This window comes from Lissotriton vulgaris, chromosome 10 (assembly GCF_964263255.1).
Source record: "Lissotriton vulgaris chromosome 10, aLisVul1.2, whole genome shotgun sequence".
NCBI classification, from domain to species: Eukaryota; Metazoa; Chordata; class Amphibia; order Caudata; family Salamandridae; genus Lissotriton; species Lissotriton vulgaris.
This window is the reverse complement of record NC_141698.1, coordinates 1,116,890,539-1,116,904,851: the sequence shown is the minus strand read 5'-3', so window position 1 is coordinate 1,116,904,851 and position 14,313 is coordinate 1,116,890,539. Positions and strand designations below refer to the sequence as shown.

Sequence of the window (14,313 nt, the reverse complement as noted above, 5' to 3'; positions counted from 1 at the left end):
AGATAAGAACTTACACTTGAGAGTAATTTACATGTGCAAGTCTTCTCCTTTGGGTCTTTGGAAAGGATCATTGGTTGGCATGCAGTGTTTTATCACCTACCAATCTTGTTGGTAATCTCTCCTTCTGAGCAGGGGGCACAGGCATAGCAGCAGATGGGTTTCCCCTCCAGAGGGACCTTCCTGTACCCAGGAAGACAGCTCTCACTGCACATAGAGCGAGGGACCTGGAGAGTAGGCGAAGAAGAACATGTGTGAGAAATAAACAGGGGAAGAGGCAAACGTCAGATGTGACATTATCACACAACCAGCAGATTGAGAGACAAATTGTATCTATGATATAAAAGAGGAGGATGAGATAAACGGCAGATGTCAGCATCAGTGGGAGCGATACTTGAAGGAAGAGATGTGGGGCACATGTGATTGCTTCAGTGTGAGGGATCCAGGGAGTTAGAGATGCGTGGGCAAATGTGAATGCATCAGTGCGAGTGATACTTGTAATGATGCTTGGAGGAAGAGATACAGGGCACATGTGATTGCATCAATGTGAGGGACGCAAAAAATGAGAGATGTGGGGCACATGTGATAGCAGCAGTGCGATGATCCAGGGAGTGAGAGATGCGGGCATATGTGATAGCATCATTGTGAGGGATCCAGGGAGTAAAAGATGAGGAGCACATGTGAGTGCATCAATGTAAGCGATACTTGGAGGAAGAGATGCAGGGCACATGTGATAGCATCAGAGCGAGAGATCCAGGGAGTGAGAGATGTGGGGCACATGTGATAGCATCAGAGCGAGAGATCCAGGAAGTGAGAGATGTGGGGCACGTCAGAGCATCAGTGCGAGGGATACATGGAGTGAGAGATGTGGGGCACATTTAATGGCATCAGTGCGATGGATCCAGACAGAGATGCAGGCACATGTGAGTGCATCAGTGTGAAGGATACTTGGAGGAGGAGATGCGGGCACATGTGATTGTTTCAGTGTGATGGGTCCAAGAAGAAAAGATCAAGGGCACATGTCATAGCAACAGTGCGAGGAATACATGGAGGAAGAGTGCAGGGCGCATGTAATTGCATCAGTGCGAGGGATCCAGGGAGTGAGAGATGCGGGCACATGTCAAAGCATTAGTACGAGGGATCCTTGTATGAAGGGGTGCAAGTAACATGTCATAGTATCAGTGTGAGGAATCCTGTGAGTGAGAGAATTGGGGCACATGTTATAGCACCAGTGTGAGGGACCCAGGGAGTGAAAGATGAAGAGCACATCATAGCATCAGTGCAAGGGATCCAGCGAGTGAGAGATGCAGGTGATTTTGGAGTGCATCAGTGTGAGGGATACTTAAAAGAAGCGATGCTGTGCTCATGTGATTGCATCAGTGCGAGGGATATAGGAAGTGAGAGATGCGGAGCACAAGTCATGGTATCAATGCGAGGCATCCAGGGAGTTAGAGATGCAGAGCACTTGCTATAGCATCAGTGTGTGGGATTCATGGTGGAAGAGATGCGGGGCACATGTCATAGCATCAGTGAGAGTGATCCAGGAATGAGATGCGGGCAGATGTGATTGAATCAGTGTGAGGGTTCCATGATGAAGACATGTGGTGTAGTTGTGATCGCATCAGTTCTAGGGATCCAGGAAGGAACAGATGCGGGCAGATGCATTGCATCAGTCTAATGGGTCCAGGGAGTGAATGATGCTGGGCACATGTGATTGCATCAGTGCAAGGGATCCATGGAGGAACAGATGCGGGCTAATTTGTGACAACATCAGTTCACAGGATCTATGGTTGACGATATGTGAGGCAAAAGTGATAACATCAGTATGAAAGATCCAGGGAGGAAATACCAAAGGGCACATGATATTACAGAGCGAGGGGCTTATGGAGGAGGAGACACAAGGTACAAGCCCTATTAATACAGAGCCAGGAGTTCTGAGGACACTGAGCTAAAGAGACTGGGTGCACTTAGCAGGCTACACAGGGTGTCCAATCCACAGACCAATTTGACCACTTTAAAAATAAGATTTTCTTCAGAGTAAACAAACTTGTTTGTGGACATTGACAAGAGTTTGCTGACTGATTCCCACCTATTAAATAGTGGAGATTTACATCAGTCATGAGCAGGAGTTAATCCATGTCCAGAATGCAAGTGTGGAGTAAACATCTCCAGTATTGGTGAAAATGCTGAGGAAAGGGTTCTCAGCAGTAGTGCACCATTCGCTTTCTAGGAGTACTTCTGAAAATGTTTACGAATTTGTTGAATTATATTTATATTTTATTTTGTGTATGTGACAGTCAAAGAACAAGTCCTTGCAGGGAGACGCGACAAAGATGATCTGCCAAAATATTAATGATAGGTATTTTTAATTCAATTCAATTCTTATTTGTTGAACTATGGAACTCAACAGAGATCCACATAAAGAATACAGCAATTCATCCTCATCTTCAATGCAAGAAAATTAAAGCAAAAAACAAACACATACCAATACAGTTGAAAGATAAAGTGTTTGTCTGTACAAAGTTAACACACAGGGATCCATAGTGTATCCCTCAGATGACACAAAACTTTAATTGATGAATCTAATACAAAACCTCATTGGCTGAGAATATATACAACCTTATTGGGGCATATTACCAAGAGCTTCATCTCCACTTTTTTTGGCTTTAAAAGCCAAAAAAGCAGAGATAAAATTATTGCCCTACTAACAAGAGGGTGCTAACATGCATAATCGCATGTTAGCACCCTTTTACCCGACGCCTCCCTTTGCATCTCAAATGAGATGCAAAGTGGGCGTCACTGGGCAGTACAACCTTGGAAATATATATTTACAAGGCTGTCCTAGCATTTTAGCAGATGTTAGTTTTTGGAGAAAACCGCTGTTAAAATGCAGACTTAGCTATCCCTAACATTGGGGTGGATTGTGCTGATATGACCACAGGGTCGTATCAGCAAGGTTATCGCCGTTTTGCAGGGAACAGCGATGTTCCCTGCAAAACGCCGATTCCCCGTCGCTCTCTAGAATTTGTATCGCCCTGGAGAAGCGAGTTGTTAATAACGCGCTACCAGGGCGATAAATTCCAGAGATAGTAGGCGATAAATAAACAAGCGCTAAGCGCGCTGGGCATTTATTTATCGCCGTCCTTGCAAATATGCCCCAAAAAGTGCAAATTCAAAATAACAGTACTGAATATAATGCTCTACTGTAAAGTGCCAACATCTGTCATAGTGCAAATACTCAACTAAATCAATGTAGGCAAAATAATACAACGCTCTCTGCAGTAAAGAATGCGGTACGCTTTCATAAAAGGCATGGAGTAAAAAGTGCAAATGAGCAAATAAAGTGCTAGAGGGGCAAAGGATTGGCAGAAAATAGAGTGCCTAAGCCTCATTACATCTGTCGAGCATCCAGCTTAACACAGCTTGTAAAGTTATAATTAAGTTTATGATGAGCATAATACCATTTACTGTCCTTAGCAATTCAAAGAAAAGGCAGAGAGTAAGACAAAATGTAAAACACACCATTTCAGGAGGGGGAGGGTGTGCCAATAGACACTGGTGAGCCTCAACTGACGTAGTTATGTTATGCTGCCATAAAATGTATCTATATATATTTTTTTTACAGATGCTCCTCTCTATTATAATTTCATTCCTTACATGCTGTTAACAGAACATAATATCCCTTTTTCGACTCCCTGCATAGAACGATTTTTTAACCACATTGTTTAATAAAAGATTTTGGAAGAGGACAACCCCATCTGGCTAATCTCAAACATTTACAGAGATGTTATATAATTAGAATACACTGTACTTCTTCCTTTCAAGCTATGAAAGATTTCAAGCTTTAGTGCAGCTTGGATAGAACCCATTTCACTGCCCAGTAGACTCTTCCCCCGTCTCAGGACGGCTGCCATAGCAAGCAGGATTGTAGAAGACAGTCTAAATTCGAGCCCTGGGCAGATGGAGACTTGTAATAATTCAGGTGACCTGTGCGCCCTTCTACCTACTCAAAGAAGCATCAGTGCCGCGCGCCCATCACTGCACAGGGATAACTCAGGGATGGCGGTATTTTTGTCTCATAAACTGAGAGGACTTGTGTGAAGTGCCTTTGCCCACAGCACTTGTACAATTTGTGCATAGCAGAAGCCTGGACAATGCCTTATTTTTGCAGTGTCTTATATGATCTTTCTTTAACCATTTACTTGAGAAAATGTTGCTAATGTCAGGGTAAAACTGCACAACTCCCAACTTGGCATTCCCCAGGGACCAATTGAAGTTTTTACTGATTCTGCACCCCTTAGTTCTAAAAATCATGACTTTGCTCTTAGATATATTTATTTTTAGACAGTGTTCTTGTAGATATTTCTCCAACACAGAGAGGCGTTTATGCAGGCCTATTGGGGTTAAGTCCAGCAAAATAACATTGTCAGCATAAAGAAGACGATCAACAGTCATTAACCATGATTTAGATGGATCCCCCTTTGGCCAACTCCACATGTCAAATCATGAGTGTAGAGTGAGGAAAGAAGAAGCACAAGCAGGCACCTCTGCTTTAAACCATTATGCATCCCCACTTCACGGGACAAACCCTGGTTCCCTCCCATCAGGACCTGGGTCCAAGTAGAAGAGTTCAAGGCAATTATTAACCATCCGAAGATGATCAGGAATCCCAAGCGCAGACAGGGCCGGACTGACTACCGGGCAGTTTGGAATGCTGCCGAGCTGCAGGCTGATTTCATCGTTGTGGGGGCCGATTTAGTTAATGGAGACCTGCGTGTGCTTCGAAATAATGAAAGCAAAACGAATTTCGTTCAGTACACGCAGGTCCCCATCAACGAAATCAGCCCCCAGCTCAGCAGCATTCCAAACTGCCCGGTATCCAGTCCGTCCCTGAGTGCAGACAGTTGTGTCCACAGCATCCCTCGGTCAACCCTGTTGAACGCTGTGGAGAAATCAATAAAGACAGCCCCAGCCAAGGGATACTTTTTGACCAGGGTTTGGAGGACCGTGATATTATCAAGGGTAACACAATTCTTACCAAAGCCAGCCTGCTCAGCCGGTATGCGCTTATTGCAGAATGCCAATTGGTGAAGGCGACATACTTTACTTTTGACACATAACTTGCCAGTCTCATCCAGAAGGGCGATTTGTCTTTAGCTGACAGGAGAGGCTTTTGAATCCCTTCTATATAAGAGTACCACAATACTTCCTTTGCAATGAGATGCAATATCACCAGATCAATAGCAGTTCTGGAACAGAGGAAATAAAAAGATAGCCCATTGGGAGGCATCCAGTTTAATGATTGCTACCGGGAGTTCACCAGGGCCCACAGCACCTGAAGTTTTTGCACCCTTAACGAATCCTTCAATCTCCTCACAGGAAGGCGGGCCGTATAGTTCCAGTGAACCTGCTTCAACACTAAGCACAAACTGGCCACTGTGGCCTAAATATTTACGAGAATTAAATGAAGTAGAAGCTTCCTTCCTTCGTTCAGACACCTTCAGTCTAGTTCTTATACGCTTAAGGCACTTGGTTTCCCTCTGCTTCGGAATTAGGGAACATTCAAATTGTTTCCTTACTAGGGAGTTTATTTCACAATTCACCTTTATTAAAGCTGAAGGGATCTTAATAGGTGACTTGACACTTTTATCTCTATCTTTACTCCCAAATGTTTAATGAAAGGTCAGCTGCTTTTCGAACCAGGAGATAGGGTCATCTAAGGAAAAGCCAGAGGGAACCAGGCTTTCTGTGTAAATAATATGGCCCAGGTTCCTTATGGTGTCCCAAGACCAGAAAGTGCACCCATTAGATCTGTTGTAGGCTACACTGTCTTTCACAGAGTTACAGGAATCCAAATCAATAGACACTGAAAGAATGCTATGGCCACCTAAATCAGTCCCCAAAACCTCCAACTGTGTACACACTCCAAACATTTGATGGGATACCACCATATAATTGATTCGGGATTGCCCTCATGGGGGGTGAAAAGTGTTTGAAGAGTCTTCAGGAAATCTGCCATTTAAACAAATTAATTTGTGTAATTCAGGCTTTCCAGGAAATGTAAATTCTGCCTGTCTGATCTAACCTTTTCAGGTAAAACACCGTCAGAATGCACCACTCCTCATCAATTTGGTGGTACTAAAGGTCATGCTGGCAGAATTTAAAAGTTTAGCATTGAAGTTCCCTACAATAATAACCAAAGAGCATGGCTCCAGAACACTAATGCTATGAATGAATGAAAGCATGGAATCGACGAAAATATCATGGTATTTTCCTGGGGGATAAATATATTTACAACCAAACGAGATGATGACAGCCCTCCATTCTCGTTAGACAAAGCCAACTTTAAGCACAGGCAAAGATTAGTGGGGTGAGCAAATACCTTTGGATTCTAATTTGTATCATTGCTAATAGGTATAAAGCAGCATTTATTTATTTTATTTATCTATTTATTTAGTTTTTTCTATAGCTCGAGCATGACCCAAAGTAGGGTATCAGAGCGCTTTACATAAGCGTTTCAACAAACCGAGACATTAAACAAAAAACGGTCATTACTGTTTTACGACATTACACTTCATGATAGCATATAAACAAATATACAGTCAAAAGTTAAATTACCATAACGCAGCTTAAGAACAAGGATAACCTTATGTACAATCCCCAAGGTTTGCGGTACCTTGAACACAAATGAACAGTTTATAGACACAAGTTCTGCTATTTGGCCTTATGGGAGAAATGTACTCATAATACGATTTTGCTTCCTTTTTGAATGTTGCAATGGATGTAATTCTTCTAATGTTTGGGGGGAGTGTGTTCCAAATTCTCGGTGCTGCCCCTGAGAATGGTCAATCATAAGTCTTTTTCTTGCAGAAGCGAGCCGGTTTCAGTAGTAAGTCTGTTTTGCTCCTGGAGGATCGGTTACCTCCCGAAAGCGTGAGTTTCTGTGCAAGGTAAACTGGAGTTTAGTGTTGTATTGCTTTATGAGTGATGCATGCCAACTTGAATTGAATTCTTGCTTCGAAAGGCAGCCAGTTCAGTATTTTCAGGCAAGGGGAGATATGGCAGAATTTCTGGATCCCGCTATGAGTCTTGTGACTGCATTAAGACAGGCTTTCAATGGGGCTGTTGAGATCTTGGGAAGCCCAGCCAAGGTAGTGCACCCATATTCGATCCTTGAGATGACCAGGGCCTGAACTGCTGTTTTAAGATCTGGTTTATTTAGGAATGTAATAAAACGAGGAAAACACGTTAAATCCTTTAAGTCGAGTTTATTCTGACACCCACCGTTAACTTGCGGCTGAAACTGCAGCAACTGACACTCTGTGTGACTCAGCTCGAGCAACACGCTCTCACTGACGTCACATCATTCTAAAAGTGGAACATCAACATTAAAGAGAAATTACAACACATCTCCCTTTATAATAATAATAATTAAAATAAATAAAAATAAAAAATAAAAAGGAACAGCAACACAGAATTATACACAAAGCAATAAAAGTAATTATTTAAGGCAATAATCCTGAAGGTACAAATGTGACTTCTTGACTCTGGTACTATGAGAAGAAAGACCAGAACCATCTTTATGATTACCACTCTGCGGCACTTCAACATGTGGCAGACATCTCTGAGATTTTAGTTTATCACAAATCTGATCCCTTTAAAAATTGTCTTGACAATGACCATCGTTGGACGGGAAAAAACAAGATTTAGACTTGACATATTCATCCCCCTTTGTACACTTTGCCAAACGAGACATGCTCCAAACATCCCCCCCAGCAAGCATGAAAACATTCTTCATAACTATAACAATACGCTTTGGCCCAAACTATTTAGACTCACCTTTAGGTGACCAGACTGCTTTCTTCACATAAACAAAATCACCCACTTTCCTCAAAAATTTCTTAACCCCCATCTTAACATCAAATCTTTGCTTATACTTGTTTTGATAACTTCTAATTCTCCAGTTATCTACAACACAACTCCTGTCTTTTATACTCAACCATAAGGGATTAAGCTTAGAACCAGCAGTTCTACCTTTGAGTTTCTTAAAAGGCGAATAACCAGTCACACTGTTTGGAGTATTTCTATGTGTCCACATTTTCTCTCTAAGTATTGGTCTAAGCGGAACTCTCATCTCCAAAGCAGACTGGGCGAAAGCTCTGATTAACCTGTTCATGCTCTCGACCAAACCATTGGCCTGAGTGGCATAGAGAGCAGTCTTATGATGTTTTATGGACAGATCTTTAAGAAAATCAGACATTTCTTGAGAGATAAACTTAACCCTGTTGTCAGAAACAAGGATATCAGGAACACCCTCACATGTAAAAGAATCTTTCAAAAATTCTATGATGTTTTTTGTCACAACTGAACTCATACAAGCAACAGACATCCACTTTGACGTATAATCTGCTAAGACCACAACAAATCTTTCAGAAGGAGCTAAATTCTCAAATGGACCAACAATATCCACCGCAAGTTTGGACCAAGGACATTCAGGTATAGCAACAGGAGACAGAGGAGTAGACCTTACTTTCCTGGATTTATCATTCCCGGCACAGATAGTGCAATCCTTAACCACTTCATCAACATGACGGTCAACCTCAGGCCACCAATAAGACTCCCTGATCCTAGCCTTGGTAAGACTACGGGCAAGATGCCCTTCATGTGCAAGATTGATAACCTTCTCACACATCTGAAATGGTGGTATCAACCTATCACCCCACAAAAGCTCACCTTGCACAATATTCAACTCTTCACGAACATTCCAATAACCTTTGACACTTTCAGTAACCTCTTTCAAACAAGGCCAACCACTGAAAGTAAAATCCATAGCTATTTTTCTTGCCTCATCACTAACTGAACCATTCTGCCATTCTTCCTGGTTAATGGCTGATTCCTTTACCCAAGAAACCTTTACACAGTCAGCACTGGATACTGAGTATTTTTCCAAAGTTGTGTTAGCTTGTTATTTTTCCTTCTTTATGTTGAATTGTCATTTTAGATAATTTTTTAGTCTATTTTATTAGCTTGTTAAGTTAATTTGCCTTACAGGACGACTATGGCTACTGGAATGAGCCAACCTCCTCAATTTTTGAGCGAGCAAGGTGAACATATCCTTCTGTGAAAGAAGTGGAAACCAATTTTTGATTCCTATTTAATTGCCATTGGTGGGGTAAAAATTTTCTGCGGCTAGGAAGCAAGGTTTATTGTTGCACAATCTTGGCACTGAGGGGAGAAATATATATGACAGTCTCGATCCGATACCTATTGGCAGAGGGGCTGGTGAGCCTACTGATGTTGAAATGAGTATTCTTTTACTTGAAAAACATTTTGGAGCACGTTTGAATGTGGTTATGGAAAGACATATATTTTTTATGCGTGTTCAAGGTAAAGGAGAAAGAGTTGGTAATTACGTTGCAGTTCTCAAGTCATTAGCACAAACATGTGAGTTTCAACAATTGACAGACTCTCTTATTCAGGATCAACTTGTTCGCTGCACTAATGATCCAAAGATTCAGGAAAAGTTGCTATCCAAAAATCCTAACTTGAAAGAGGCCATAACCATTTTTGAAAGTGTTGAACACACTGCTCATTGGGTGAAAGAAATACGTAAGAGTCCGGGGCATGTGTGGTAAATTTAAATTACCTATACTTAATTTATGCGGTAAAGTTCAATAAGAATAACTCAGTCAAAAATAAGAGGCAGAGTCCGTGGCATCTGGGTTTTGGAAGGGTTTTATTCCTTAAAAAGGAATTGGTTCGAACCAGGTATCATGTTCCATCACCACAAGGGTTCAGGAAGGGAATCATGGACATGTACAATGCTTTATTAACAGAACATCATATATATAGTCAATGCATTACAGTAGTGATAGATGCAGAAGGCGTAACAGCTGAGAGAAACGAGATAAGAACACATGTACGTAACAGAAGGCGTACATGAGGGCGTACACAGAGGCGTGTGCTAGACAACGTCACTTGAAACGTATCACAGGTGGGTGGATCCATAGAAGAATCCTGCAGAGTCAGCAGAAATATGTGGCAGAGATGCGCGCGCAGCAGCATGACGTGTGAGTGACGTGGAACTGGAGGGTGAAGGGGACTTGACATTTAGCCCTACATGGGGAGACAGAAGTCTGGGGTGTCAGAACAACCTAATCCCAAATCATATCCAATATCTTGTGTTTGAGGAACTGTATTATCTAGAAGGAAAGGTCTCTCGGGCAGAGGCTATTCTATACTGACTGCTAGTGCGTGCATATGTGACTACGTGTCTACGTGTAAAGCAAGGGGGCCATGGGCCTACCATGGTAACAGGAGCAGGGAATTACTTGCACGGAGACAGAGAGGCCGGGCCCTTTGCTCTGCAGCTGGGAAGGATGTTTTCCTAAACTACTAGACAGGAATGTATTTTCGAGGAGCGGAGCAGATAACTTGAAGGTTGAATACAGTCTTGGCAGGCAAGCAGGCCGAGCCGGGCACCGCTCGCCGCGCAGGGAGTAAGTCAAGGGTCAGGAAGCAGCAGACTGCAGCTTTCAGAGACAGGAGGCAGAAAGGGCTCGATGGCAGGAATCAGGGCCTAACTCGCCAGAGCCAGGGAGACGTGAAAAGTGCACCATGTAAAGACGGTGGCAAGGCATACTTAGGAACGGAATATTCGACCCATTCATGGTGGATCTGAAAGAGGACATGTTAACGTTGGACGCAAATGTATTTGCGTCTTCATAGCTGGAAGTGGAGGGAACATACATGTACTTGAAGCACGTACATGGAGCCGTTGGGGTCTACGATAGGGGACACAATTGACCATAAAAATTCATATTACCTCATTCCCTCCTTGTCCCCTACGGACCCTTCATGAGATATCAATTCTCATTAATCTATCAATTTGTTCATGTAACATCATTTGCTCTTCTTTCTTCTTACGGTGTTTTGAATGTATACTTGAATGAGGAATACATGATGTGGCGCACAAGCCGCAAATCGCTGGCCCACATTATAGACATAGACAGCAACTGAATACTATGAGAAGGGCAATACCTAGGAAGGATAGGACCTTCCATCCCCAGGCTGACAACACGCTCCAGAACCAACCGGACCAAGTCCAGGTGCCTGGATTCTGGTGTATCTGACTTGCAATTTTGTGAAGACGGGTTATGGCTCTGTATACTGATGGCACGTTTTCTGGAATGAAAACACAGCAGCTCGATCCGATGACCCTACAGGCTCCGCCCCTATCGGCCAGGATGACGTCAAGGACAAGACGATTTTGAAGAACAACAATCCGCATAGCAGACTGCTCCTCTGTTAAGTTACCTAGGGCGGAAGTAGTTTCATTCACTACTGCTTCGAGGGTTCTGGTTAATTTTCGTATCAGTTTACTATTAAAGACAGCACCTAAGTAGGGAAAGAAACCTTTATTGAAGTCTGTATATTGTTCCCATGCCGTTTCAGTGTAGTCGACAATCGGGAGCTCTCTTTTGGGTCTGACGTGTACTAGATGGGAGTCCCTATGATAATCAGGAGGGGCTAGGAAAACAGGTGGCAGAAGGAATGCAATGTAACAGGTGCCATCCCAATCTAAAGGTAAGCGTATATATGCGGTATGACCACAAATGAAGTAGGAATGACGGGAAGCTTTGAATGTAGACTTGCCTTTATCACTGAATTCGATCACAGTAGCACATTTACTATGACCCAGGTGTACTAAACCATTCTTTCTGACACATAATCCACCTTTGACTGGTAGTACGGACATAGCGGGCAAGACTGGTTCGGTTTCGGATTCAACATTCAGAATCATGAGGTTAAGTGTAAAGTTACCTAATCCATATACTTCATTTTCTAGATCAGTCCCTGTCCTTTTTGGAAGACCCTCCTTGTCAGGGAAACATACTCTATGCAAAACGGTGTTCAGATTTCCCCATACCCAGTTGCCCTGGTAAACTATGGAATCAGAATCTAAGGAATTAATCAAACTAAAACATGCACCACAGGAACCATTGTGTGTGAACGGGTACGGAAAGAGGGGCAGAACTCCCTTGTATTTCTGATAGGGAGGGAGTCGGCCACATAACCAACAATTGGTAGCATTGCTGGTCTGATGGGAATGATGTAACATACTAATGAATGTGTTGTTGCGCCGCGCAAGTCGGTAAGATAACTCATGCGGGGGCAGTTCACTGAAAGAGTGCTCGGCAGTGACATTGAAGGAAGAATGTGCACGCTTGAAAATAGGATAATATACATGTAACAGTATACTTGCAGCAATAATCAAAAGACTCAGAAAAAACATAATCAATAGTGTCACGATACAGTGACTATGAAGTGATTTACAATAGTCACGTTTCTTGAGCTGTTTCTGTCTATCTCTCTCTGTTGGGGTCTAGGGGATACATGTCAGAAACACGTCTAACCGATTCACCTAGGGGAGGACTTAAACAATTAAACTGTCTGACTTGCTAGACCTCAATTTTAATTTATATTCTTGAGAAGAAGTTTTCTCGACCAGGGGGAGTTTTGAGTCAGTCTGTGGAGGAGGGCAAGGCTGGGAGTCTAGATCTGGCGGCAGTCCATGGTATTTTTTTATATGACTCGAGTGAAGCCAGCCCTTGCGGCCCTCTACTTTTATCGCGGTCCTTGTGGTCAAAAGTACTAGCTTCGGCGCTTGCCAACGGGGCTCCAGCGGACTTCTCCTGTCGAAGTTCCTCACGAAGACGAGATCCCCCGGAACAACTTCATGTGGCTTCACCTCGGTGTTATCGGGAAAGGCTGCAGCAACCTGTGAACGACATGATTGTAGTGCAGACATCAAGGAAGCAAGGTAATCTGTCAGCATGTTACAATCAACATCGGTAATTTTGCGAGGCAGAGGCGTCCCCCACATATTCGGTGGCCTACCAAAAACCACCTCGTACGGGGATAGCCCTGTTCGTGAGTGTGCGACCATTCTCATAAAAAAGAGTGCAACTGGCAAAGCTACTATCCAGTCGACACCTTTCTCTCTACAGATCTTGGCAAGACGAATTTTCAGAGTCTGATTATGACGTTCCACGAGACCTGCTGCCTCGGGATGTCGGACACAGTGGAATTTCCATTGATAGCCGAGCAGGAGAGATACCTGCTTCATAAGCTCGGACGAAAATGGCTGACCGTTATCTGAGTATACGATGCGGGGCAAACCATATCTGGGGAAGAATTCACGTACCAACTGCTTGGCAGTGGTCGGAGCAGTGTAATCTGGGACTGGATATGCTTCTGTCCAACGGGAGAGTGCACATACAACTACGAGGACATATTTGAATCCTCGACAGCGTTCCATCTGGATATAATCCATCTGGAGGACTTCAAAAGGGTGATCGGGAGGATGAAATCCACCTTGCTCTACGGGAATGCTTTTACCTGGGTTGAACTGACAACAAATCATGCAAGTACGCACTTTCTGTTTAGCTGCTGCTCGTAAATGTTTATTAAACCAAAGGTTTTGAATACTGTCTAACATGGCTTTCTCTCCTAAATGTGCAGGACTGTGTACTGTGTTAATGATAACTTGGACCATAGAGTCAGGGAGAAACCATGTAGATTTTCCCTTCGTCATCCATCCCTGTTCTGTCTGGATCCCTCCTAGTTCAATCCATTTCTTGATTTCGTCTGGTGTAGCATGTGTCTGTATGTCAATTACATCTAGGGCGGGATCCTTAACTGTCATGCAATGTGTCGATGTCGGGACTATTGACTTTGTCAGATCAGTTGCGTGAGTCCGAGTCTGAGCTGTATGCTTGGCTGTTCGGTCCGCCAGGTCGTTACCCTGGGAAATTATATCTGTGACTTTCGTATGTGCCTTGCACTTCATGATGGATATCGCTGTAGGCAGATGTATTGCATCTAACAGAGCTTGAATGAGGGGACCGTGCTGAATTTTGGCACCGTGAGAAGTCAAAAAACCTCTCTCTCTCCAAAGCACACCGAATTCGCGTACAACTCCGAATGCATAACGTGAATCTGTGTATATATTAACTCTCTTGTTCTTTGCTTGAATACAGGCTTGAGTCAGAGCGATGAGCTCTGCTGCTTGGGCTGACAGGGTGTCAATACAATTCGTTTCTATGACTTCAGATTCTGTCGTGACTGCATAGGCGGCCACTAATTCTCCTGTACTTGTTCTCATGCATGAACCATCCACATAAAGTGTCAGGTCTGGATCTGGTAATGCGGTGTCTGTCAAGTCTTGTCTGGGTTTCGTCGTGATGGTAATGACTTCAATACAATCATGTGCCAATGGGTCTGTCTCACTTAATGGCAAAAGTGTAGCAGGGT

At 43.3% G+C, this 14,313-nt stretch overlaps 1 protein-coding gene across 2 annotated transcripts in view; it reads right to left on the bottom strand.

Annotated features, from left to right (window-relative positions):
* The window catches only part of LOC147689418 (vomeronasal type-2 receptor 26-like), a 551,196-nt gene that overhangs the window by 48,421 nt on the left and 488,462 nt on the right, over positions 1 to 14,313 (bottom strand). For both annotated transcript variants that reach the window (XM_086940097.1, XM_086940096.1), the window contains one exon: positions 101 to 224. In XM_086940097.1, coding sequence (XP_086796223.1) covers positions 101 to 224 — 124 coding nt within the window. The remainder of the gene's footprint in view (positions 1 to 100; positions 225 to 14,313) is intronic.